The sequence below is a fragment of the Ostrea edulis genome, chromosome 6 (genome assembly GCF_947568905.1).
Source record: "Ostrea edulis chromosome 6, xbOstEdul1.1, whole genome shotgun sequence".
Classification (NCBI taxonomy): Eukaryota; Metazoa; Mollusca; class Bivalvia; order Ostreida; family Ostreidae; genus Ostrea; species Ostrea edulis.
In genome coordinates, this window is record NC_079169.1 from 42,550,220 (window position 1) to 42,562,282 (window position 12,063).

Consider the following 12,063-nt stretch of genomic DNA (forward strand, 5'->3'; position numbering starts at 1 on the left):
ATTCATAACTTTTGAAGGTTTTTGTTATAACTGTTTTTATAATCATATATTCACACATCCAGTTTTTTTTACATATAAGTTTGTCATCAAACCATTCCAAAGGTTTTATGCCATTTTCATTTACAATATCATTCAAAAATTTAAAACCGCTCCTCAGCCAATTATGAAAAAATATTGGCTTGTTTTTGTACATAAAATTTTTATTACACCACAACGGTTCTTTCAATAATGCATTCAGATAAAATTGTTTTTTATTTTTTTTACATTCGTTGAAAAATACAAGCATTTCCTTGTAGAATAGAGGAAAATGTTCCATTATTTGATAATCATTTGATTTCGTAATATTTGTTTTACATAGATATTCAAAATCAAAGTCTCTTTCTTTGCACAAACTATCTACAAAAAAGAATAGAGAGTTTCTCTCGCTTGAAATCCTGTTTATCCAAGATACTTTTATGGATTTTAATTTCAAAGATACATCGACAATTCCAATGCCTCCCTTTAGGACATTTCCAATCTGTGTATTTCTTTTAATTCTATCTCTTTTGTTCCATATATAGTTATATAACAAACTTTGAAATTTCTTAATTACTTCTTCATTTGGAAAGCTCAGAACTGATCCAACATATATAATCTTTGATATTGCTAGGCTATTGATGACACAAACTTTACCAAAAATGGTTAGTTTTCTTTTTTTCCATGATTCAAACAGTTTTTCTAAGTCATCTACAATTTTTGTCCAATTGTTTTTATAACATATTTCTTTGTTGTGTCCTATATAAATTCCAAGAGTTTTTATGCTATCATTGTTTACGTTAACATTTCTAATTTGTTTATAATGATATTTGTGAGGACCCGTTAATATACATTCTGTTTTTGACATATTTATATACATACCCGAAACATTGCTGAATTTTGCTATGACTTTTAAAGAATGTTCTAGAGAGGTTTCATCTTTTAGAGGAAGAGTACAATCATCTGCATGTTGTATAATCTTAATACTGTTAGTCATTCCTGGTTTTTGAAATCCATTAATATTTGAATTCGATCTAATATTTACCGCTAATATTTCTATAACAAAAAGAAATAATATTGCAGAGATGGGACATCCTTGTCTTATACCTCTCTGCATAATGCATGTTTTGGACATCCATCCATTATTTTTTATTTTAAATATAGGTTTATTGTATAGTATGTTGACCCATTTGAGAAAGTTTTCGCCAAAGTTAAATTTTTTAAGAACTTTCGTCATGAAGTTCCATTCCACAGAGTCGAACGCTTTTTGGAAATCAAGAAATAACATTATTGATTCTATATCATTTTCTTCACAATATTCAAAAATATCAATAATTAACCTTGCATTCAGAGCTATATTTCTCCCTTTTATATAAGCTGATTGATTAACATGTATTGCTTTATCCAACACTTTTTGTAGTCTATTAGCTAAAAGAAAAGCTATTATTTTATAATCAGTATTTGTAAGACTAATAGGCCTATAATTGTTAAGACTCTGCGGGTCTCCTTTTTTAAATAAGAGAGTAATTAAAGATAGTCTTTGTGAATATGTCATTGTATACTTTTGGAAGATCTCTTGAAGAGTGCAATAATAATGTTGTTTTATGTTTTCCCAGAAAGTTTGATAGAATTCACACGGTAATCCATCAGATCCGGGTGATTTATTTTTTTTCATAATGAATACTGTTTCTGTACATTCTGATAGTGAGGGAAGGGTGTCTAATTCATTTTTTTCTTCATCAGTTAGACTATATTCTAATTGTATATTACTTAAATATTCATTCACTTTATTATCATTTTCATTATTTGATGTATACAATTTTTCATAAAAATTGCATGTAGAATCTAATATTTCATCTTCATCAAAAACTGTACCTTTTTCATTTTTTAATGATTTTATCACATTTGATATTTGTCGTCTCTTTTCTAAATTTAAAAAATAAGAGGTATTTCTTTCTCCCTCTTCAATCCATTTTGCCCTTGATCTTACCTGTGCACCTTTTGCCTTTTTGTTTATTAATTCTGTCAATTCATTTTCTAATTTTCTTTTTCTATTCATATCTATTTTTTCATATGGCAAGTCTTCTATCTTACTTATTTCTCCTTGAATAGAATTTATTTTGTTTTTGTAAGATTTAGATATATTTTTCGATAAATTTATACATTTTGTTTTTATATTCCTTTTCAAATTTTCCCATGAATCTAGTGCATTTTCTTTATCGAAATTATAGTTTTTCAGGAATGTATTCATTTCGTTCATGAAGGTTTCATTTTCAATTAAAGATGTGTTAAATTTCCAGTATCCTGGACCTCTAAGGTTTTCATTTACAATCAAAGAAAAAATTAAACACTTATGATCAGACATCCTAGTACCGTTTGAGTGTGAACCAGGAATGTTTTGAAGCCTTATATTTTCACATTGAAAACAAAAGGTATCGGATAGTAAAATATAATCTATTCTACTTGTTGGGATATTTACTCCGTTACACCATGAATATCCTTTTTTTCCGCTTTTCATAGTTTTCCACATGTCGTGTAAATCGAGCTTGTTCAGTAGTTGTTTTAAAATTATAACACTTTTATCTGATTCATTTTCTGTTGAGCAATTAAGGTCACCACATATCAATAGATTATCAAAATTTGCTGTATATTTACTAATCCATTCTTTAGCCCGTTTAAAAAAATCACATCTATAATTGATATCGTTTGGAGCATATAAATTAACTAATGTAATAATTTTTTCATCATATGCTATGTTAACCATGAGTTTCCTGCCTTCATTAGATTTATGTATATTTAGTATTTTGAAATTCAAATCTTTATTAAATAATATTGAAACTCCTCTACTGAAAATTGAATCGGAAAAGCAATGTATTGATATACCTTTCCACCTTGCATCATAATTTAGTACATTTTTTTCAATATAGTGGGTTTCTTGCATAAATATTACATCAAAACAGCTATCATTAATCCAGGTATAAAATTTTATACGTTTTTCTGCAGTATTTAAACCCCTGCAGTTCACTGAAATAATATTTAACTTGTTCATGCGTATGACTGACTAGCGGTTTTTTTTTTTTGGTTTTTTTTTTTGGTTTTTTTTTTGTTTGGTAGACTTAACTCTGTTTTTTGCCCTGCTTGTTTCTTGTTGATCTAGAGGAATTGTTGGTAGCTGAATTTTCGTCCGTACGCTGCAATTTGGCTGCCATGCCGTCGAGGATACGTCCAAGCTTATTTTCACCTGGCCAGTGTTGCATTAGAGTATGAGATGTTCCGGTCACGTTCAGCCCGCTACCCCAATAAGTATCCCACGTCGATTCCACCAGAATATCGGATTTTCTGATTTTTTTTAAAGCACTTCTGAATTGTGAACAATGCTGTAGTTTAGATTCCAGTATTTCCCGCATAACGGAGTCTTTAGATGTAATCCAAGCATCAGATTCCAGGACCTGACCTCCTACACGTTTGGCATCTAAGGCGGTTTCAGCTTTACTTACGGCTTCTGCACGGTTAAGATCACCAGAACGTAAGGATTTGATGTGTTGGAAAGCATGTTCGGCTGAAGGATATGTTTGCCCAAAAACCTTTAACTCAGTAGGGAAGAAATTTGAAAGAGGGTTATCTTTTCCAGAGAAGCATACTATGTCCTCCTGGTGAGTGACATATGATCTGCATTTATCCGATCCCGGAAAGTGACTTGGTAGCTTGCATATTCTACAACTCTGCTCGAATTCGCAAGCATTTTTGTAATGGTCATCTGCCCAGCAGTTTGTGCACTGCTTCTTTCGTTCCCGTAGGGGTTGGCCTTTGTGAGATATGGTACAGCGTAAACCTGCACATGACGCAGAGCGTGGAAGGAATTTTCCATTCTCTAGAGGCGACATATACACAAAACGATTTCCATTTAATATTTCAGTCATTCTGTGGGTTTTAGGATGTCTGATTTTTTCATATTTGATATCACTTGTTAATTCTACTCCTAGACCTAAGCCTTTGAGCATCTTTTTAATACATGAATCTTCAACCGATAGAGGTATACCTTTAATTAGGACTCGAACAACTTTCTCATCAGGAGAGTCTGTACCCGCAGAGAATGGGTTCGTGTCATAAACCTGGATTGATCTGCTTCCAAGTGAGAATCCTTCAGTAACTAATTTCGATCTACTCTCCGCAGACTTTATGTAGATCCTCCACAGATCTCTATCTCTTTGTACACATATCACATCCGAGACTGTTGCGCTCGCGGCTTCTGCAATGTCAAAGTCGGTGAAATATTTACTTTTTGTTGTTTGAATGTCTCTGTTCCGCATATAAACTGGCTTAAGAGTTTGTGTCCACTCCATAATTTCGTTATCTTAGACACTATGAGACTCTGAAACGCCGTTCGAAAAACACAGGCACCGTGAGTAGATTGTGAACACCTATTCACGCTCAGCACAGGTGTAAATTCACAAAAACAGTCCAAAAACAAGATCACCTTGAGAAATTGTGTCAAGAGTCAAGAAATATATACACTATCTATCCAAACTCCAAACTCTGAGAAAATCGCATTAATTTCTCGAATTAAAGAGTGAAAATGACGGTCAAATTGACGGAGCAAAAAAAGTACGTCCGTACCTTAGCTCATCACGTGACTTCCTCCAAATAATAAAAAAAAAAGCTCAAGGCTTGGTCAATCAAGTACATTTTATTAACTTTATTGATAAAATTTCAAACTTCTATGGACATACAGTTAGGGGTGGACCAGTGATATAGGTTCAATTTATGGTATCACAGAGTTCGGGCCCAAAACGGGCTTAGCCCCTGTGGGTTCAAAGGTACGCCAGTATCGTAACATTAACAATCGACCTTTGCTGTGGTTTATTATGACGTTATAGAATGCTAACGAAATGCTGAATTTCTTTAATAATGTGTTACATGTACAGTAGAGGGGTGGTTTGGGGAATTTAGTTTTTGCTAGAATTCACAGAACTTGCCGTTGTTCATTCAATTAACAATATCTAGCGATGGTTACTTCCGAATTTCTTACGAAAATGTGGGTATATATAACAGTAAAAGACATCAAAGCATGCCATGTGTTGAAAATAATTTTTTTTTTCGAAGTAGAATATCTATTGATCTTATTACTTAATCTGACAAATTATTTTAGGGGCGAGATCAAATGTTCAATGTTAGAGAAAACTGAGTTCGCATAGTTCTCACCAAGACACCCCCCCCCCCCAATACAAAACTAAATATGAAGTATGTTGAAACTAATCGATTAACAAGTAAAACAAATGAAAGTGTGCATTGAAACTATTAAACGTTTATTAAAATGTATTATTATGTGGTTTTAAAGTCAATTGTCTTTTTTCCCCACTAACGTGTAATCGATGTCGGATGACAGAAACTTACGAGTTTTTACCCCCTCTTCCCCCTAACTATTTGAATTTAGAAATTTTTCCGACATGATGTTTTCCAATTCTTTGCAAGATTTCGAAAATATCCTCTGAGAGATTTATTTTAAAATAACGATATGGAAACTACGAATGTGAAAGAGACAACAAAACAAAAGCATTGTTCTTAAACGGACAAAATCGCCTATAGAAACATGTACTGAAATTTCTGATCACTTAAAACTGACAAGTATCTACAGGAATTTAAGGGAGTAACCTTTCAATTTTTATTGGGATATAGAGGCAACTGCAGATCCTGCCTTTTCCCGCAGCATTTTCGATCCCGTCTTTTTCTTTTCTTTTCAATATTCAGCACTATTTGAATTCTGGGATATTGCTATCCTGCCTTTTCTTTACATATCGGAGCTCGCCTTTTTCACCCTGTATTCCCCCTCCCATACCTATTGATACTGCGATGGATTATAAGTATAACACGGTTATTCCTGTTTAAAAGATAAAATTTATAAGGTATCTGATAAAAGTTATATCTTCTAAAGTTTACGAGATACCTTGTATCTTTTATAAGACATCTTATATTTTTTTCTTTATAAGATATCCCATCACTCTTATACATGCAGATATCTAGTATATATAAGATACACTTTACAAGACATCTCAAATCTCCATTGTCAAATCAAAACCGATATTGAATCTCACGCTACGTACGGTGCAACTTACACTGAAATCAAATAGTGAAACTTACACTTGTTAGGCACGAGATAATATAATGCCAAATACTTGGGACCGCCTACCTATAATTTAACCGACCTATCAAAAGCGCTCTTTAAAATCACTCGGGGACTTTCCAAATGAACTATCTGAAGCACGTCATGTACTTGCCGATATGTCTCGTTCACACTTACTGTAAATCCACAGTAACAGTACTCTCTTTTAGTTTATTGGTATATGTTCAATTTAAGGTAATTCCACCCTTCTAGAATTATAGGTTCAATCTTTTATTTGATTGTTGATTCTTCAAATAGTATATCTTATTAAGAAATAAAAGTGATAAAATAGGTATGGTGTGGTATTAATAAAAAAAAATTATCAATTAACACACATACCAGTATACCTGTTAATTATCAACGTCAGAAAATTACAATTTTCATTAAACAGCATTATCAAAATTTCACAAAAACTGGTTAAAACGATATAATAGTATTCATAACAATTTCATGAAACTGTTTCTTTAAAAAATATACAAAATTTTGGTGAAAAATAAAGAAAATATATCCCATAATGGACTTGATAAATAATTTAGTGAAAACAGAGTTATTGCTCCTGGATCCAATATTTTGAAACATATAATTGATTATTCATATATAACTCAGACTTTTGAAATGTTTTATGGTTAACAAGGTTTTTTTACAATAATTATTGAAAAAGACTCCAACAAAATTTATGTTCCTGTCATGCATGTTGTTAAATCATTGACTTTGTGAAATATTATGACATCACAGGAGGGTGGAACTACGTTAATATTATGAAATATGAACATGGGTTTTATTGATGTTTTGATATTGAAAAGTTTTTAACTATGTTTGTTTGGCATTTTTTAGGTCATGCTTTGAAACCTGAGTCGAAATCCTTATTAAACAGCTTTGTTGAAGGCATTAAAAAGTTTTATATAACAAAGTTGAAAGGTTTTGATACTTCAAGGATGTCTGTGGCTACTCTCTTATTTGAGGGAACAAAACAGGTTTGTACAATTAGAATTGTCTTTTAAGTTATGTAAATATTATTGGTTATTTTGGCTGTTGGTAAATTTTTAGCAATTTCTAGGTATTGATTCAGAAAACAATAAAATATTTTTCATTTCGATAAATTCTTAAAATTAAAAACCTTGTATCTTTTAGAAATTAAGTAGTGATTTGAAAAATTAATGCTCACAAATTAATCTAAAGCACTTTGACCCAAACATGCAAAAGTTATTTAGATTTACAGTATTTAACAAATCTTTGAGAAGCAATTTAGATGTACGTTCCATTACAAGTTGTGTCCATGGGTAACTTTATCATTATCATTGTACAGGAAGTGGCAGCCCAGGAGAAACGAGTGTATGAAATTGCTGCACAATTTGGGTAGGCAGAACTAAAGGATATTAAGAAAATTTGTTCTGTATGTAAATTTCCAAAAAAGAAATACAGTAAAGAGGCAATTGATTTATTTTCATTTAATTTTTATTGGCAATTCTTAAGCATTTTGTTTAATGATATCAGCATTTATATCTTTTCTTAAGTCTCTTATGTTACCATGGAACGATTGTAAATAAGATGACAGTGGTTAAAAGGTATATCTTGTACAAGTTCTGATGAAATTAATGAAGAGCACACAAACTGTACTCTCTTTCTCTCTCAAATGCAAGCACGCCACACACACTGGTTTATCTCATGCATGGTTATGAATTATTTTTTTGGCAGTGGTCTGCCAGCAGGTGCAGACAATGGAGAAAGAGGATACATGTTGACCTTTGTAATTGCCTATCTGAGGGTAAGATCTTGGAATAATCTGTCATAATTCATCTCATGTACTAGTTTTTGTTGATGTTCATTAATCTACGTCTAGATTATATGGTTTAAAGAAGACCAAATACTAATTCACATCCATTACATTAAATCTAACCTTCATTTTGAATTACAACAATAAGCTAAACCTCTACTTCCAGGATCTGGGCTTTGATTACTACATCGTAGCAGAATCATTTGAAACCTCAGTGCCATGGGATAGGTAAAAGCCGCATTGAAATGCATATAACTTTAAAAGTATATCATAGAATTTTCACCAGAGCAAGTGAGCTTTTCTGATCATTTTATGTCTGGCCTCTGTAAACATTTAACATTTTTGACTTCTCCAGAACCACAGGGATAATTTCAGCCAGAGAGAGAGAGAGCGATCGGTGGATCCAGAACCCTGTTGGGGGGGGTGGGGGGGGGGGGTGCACATCCTCCTATACACATATCCCCACATACCATCATTCACACAGATACTATCACATTACAAAACCTTAAAATTACAAACAATGTAGATATAATCACATAGTTATGCACATTTATATCAAACTTATCTTATTGCAGCACATATTTAGGGTAGACAGACAGAAAGTCACAGGACAAAATGTCACAATATCGATAAGACAAAATGTCACAAAATCGTTCGGACAAAAAAATCACAGGACAAAAAGTCACAAAATCGCTAGCACAGAAATCTTAGAAAATATTCTCTACTACCATACATATTTGAAAAAAAATTAAATGCATGATTATGATGATGTTCACAAAGGACTCCATATTGAGACTTAAATGCAAATATGAGATTCCCTATATGGACTATGATACTCAGGTGACCGTTAAGACCTGTGGACCTCTTGTATATTCTCAAGACACAAATTAAAGTGTTGTTAAATAAGGCCACATCAAATCGATTCTCTGGTTCTTAGACACCGCCCCCCAAAAAAATCAGCCACTGACACGAGTTTATTACCACCCCGGAAAAAAATCACCACCACCTGTATTTGATCTGTCAAAATAAAATTCATGTTTTGGCGCCAAAATCATAAAGCGCCTTGCTGAATAAAACGTGCTGCTTAGTGGATGTAAACAATATGGCGACAGAAACAGTTCTTGTCAGCATTGAGATTTTTAACTAAAAACAGATTGTTCCATGGACAATTATACCGGTAGACTCGTCCTTGACAGTTGATACGCTTTGCAAGAAACTTCTGGGCGGTGAATTTAAAGAAATTGAAACCGTGAAGAAACAAATTGATGAAAGCAAGGCCGAGTTGAAGTACGACGTTTTCGTAGGTCAAAACAAAACACCTGACAGCGATAAGGTTTTTTTAACATTTAATTTACAATTCTTTCACAATTCATGACCATGCCAAACATTTACAGGAAGTAGATTTTGGTATACTTGAATAAAATGATAAAAAACATACTATTTTGTATTCACTTTATTTGTATAAAGATGTACAATATAAAAGCATGACATACATATAAAACAAGACAAGAAACAGAATGAAAAGAAGCTATATGGTGTTGAATACCATTTGTAAAACTCTAACTTTCTTCACAACACAAAAAAAAAAAACCACGGACAAAAAATCCCTACCCATTTGTGACATGGAGATAAACTGAAAAACTAAACCCCCTACCTATCTACCCATTTTTTGAAAAACAATTGTCTGAGAACCAGAGAATCGATTTGATGTTGCCTAAAATTGTCTTCTTAGAAACACTGATTAAAACAGGATCTGATTACCGTATATACTCGCCTATAAGTCGGATTTTTGGGAGTAAATTTTTGGTCCAAAACTCTATGTCCGACTTATAGGCGCGTTCTAAGAAGATTGGTATTTTTCTGGGTGGCGTAATGTAGTGTTCTTTAAACAACTCCGACGATTATCATGGACTACCACACAAATGATTATTTATATAAATAACAGATGAAAAGTTACTAGATTTTATTCGAACTTTGCCTTTTGGGTACTACTCAGCGGATTACAGAATAACAAGATACATCAAAAACACATGCATGATTTTTAACATCCAAGATAAATATCAACTCTAACATACATCTCAAATTAAAACAAGATCAGTCAAGTTGAAAGCTAAAGCTGAAATGCTTGCTAAGAGCATAGCCGATGGCCATGCATGTAATGGTGAGAGGCCGATGGCCTCGAGTATAAGTGGCCGATGGCCCTGTAATATGTAAGTGGCCAATGGCCCTGTAATATGCAAGTGGCCGATGGCCCTGTAATATGTAAATGGCCTTGTACCAAGAATAGCTGATGGCCTTACAATGAAAATATCTGATAACCTGCATTGAAAGTGAGTTTCTGTAAGGCATATGAATTATAGCTATGTAAACATGCATGTGTAAAATGCTGATGGTTTGTGTTCCCTAAACTTATTTCTTTTGGGGTAGAACATTGAAATTGTTTCAATGTGTTATGCCCAAACAAAGATATTGTCAGTTAAGCCTGCACCTACTGGGAATAGCTGAGAGCCCCAAAAGGAAGTAAATATATCATTGCTAAACCTCCACTTTAATCTGATATAAAAGGTGAAACTAACTATTCTAATGAGAACTACATCGTTACTGTGCACAAAACAAAGATAAGAACATATGTACATTATAAAGCGCAACTTGCGCTTCAACTAGTCTAAGGTTTAAGATGAAGCATACATTATATACACCTGGTACAAACGTCACATTAGTAGCATATGTCCGTACATAGTAAACACACGAAGGAATTGTCATTTGATCACTGTCTCCGAATTCTAACACTGATACCATCACAGTTATAGAACATCAGTTGTGGCACATAGCTCGTTGCGCTCGCGATAGAGTGTCATCATCAGTTCTTACATACCTATTATAACAATCTGAACTCCACCGTCCTAGTGTTTTAATCATATGGTCTTGCACTTGACCTTCTGCAGCAGATGTTGCTGCCCCGATCCTGAAGGAATGTCCATTGTACTGCTCGTCATTGTAACCTAACATTTGAAGGATACATTTTAATTTGTTCACCAAGAAATTTCTTGTTATCGGGCTGCCACTATTGTCAATGAATAAAGCTGATGATCTGTATCCATTGCTCCAAATTTTACGTATTTCGAGATATTCGTTCATACATGTAAATGGACAGACAGCTTGGCCAGATTTGAATACACGAATTTGGATTTCTTTACGGAATGGATCGGTTTTGGAACTCTTCAATTTAAGCGTAAATCCCTTATCATCACTGTCCTTGATCACATGTTCCATATTTAAAATGTTGTTTTGTTTAAAAAATTTAACTGTGAATTCACCACACCTGAGGAATGCAAAGAAGGCTAGAGAAAATTCTGCCTTCAACACAGAATCAAGAAATTTTCCAAACATTCCTCTTTGCAAGATGGTATGAATTTGAAGTAAAATTTTGTATGTAATTGGTCTTCGTCTCTCCTTTTGATGATTTTGTTTCTTAATCCCTCGTAAAACCATATGAAGTTTAGCACAGCAGTCTATATAGGAAGAGGACATTGGGTTGTGGATGCCTGCCTTGACATAATAAAATCTAACTGCAGCCAAATATAGTTTGATAGTGCTGTATCCAAGTCCTAATACCTTGTTGCAGTGGGTGACAAATAGGATGAGAGTTTGTTCTGAAATGGGTGTTGGCTTGTAGTCGGTTGCTGCTGTTCCAATAGATGATAGAAATTGACAAAAGATCTTGTAACCATGGATGTCTGTATGTGCTTTTAGTGCTTTCACTCGAAGAATTTTCACACAATCTCTCAGCTTCTTCCTCTAATATAATACAAGTTCTTGCATTGCAGGAATCATAACTGGGTTCTTTTCTGCTTGAGGGGCAGCCTGCCAGAATTTGGTCACCTGGAAACAAGATAAAGAATCTGCTATCAGTGATTTTTTTTGGGCGAAAATGCCACCAATATTCGGCTGTTTCCCCTCACTAAAATTAGCTATTTTTTCCCAATTATATATATATGTTTTTCCCAATTTCAAATCTAGGGAAATTAGGCCATTTAAAAAAAAGGTTACCGTATATTTCTGACAGAGTAAATACGTTTTTTTTTTCTTCAGTTTTATTCTCCAAACCACTGTA

The 12,063-nt window shown here is 33.3% G+C and overlaps 1 protein-coding gene across 1 annotated transcript in view; it reads left to right on the plus strand.

Moving 5' to 3' along the window:
- Positions 1-12,063, plus strand: part of LOC125683153 (alkyldihydroxyacetonephosphate synthase, peroxisomal-like) — a 113,828-nt gene that overhangs the window by 73,130 nt on the left and 28,635 nt on the right. The window contains exons 12-15 of the mRNA XM_048923991.2: positions 7,010-7,149; positions 7,482-7,531; positions 7,871-7,940; positions 8,116-8,177. Coding sequence (XP_048779948.2) covers positions 7,010-7,149; positions 7,482-7,531; positions 7,871-7,940; positions 8,116-8,177 — 322 coding nt within the window. The remainder of the gene's footprint in view (positions 1-7,009; positions 7,150-7,481; positions 7,532-7,870; positions 7,941-8,115; positions 8,178-12,063) is intronic.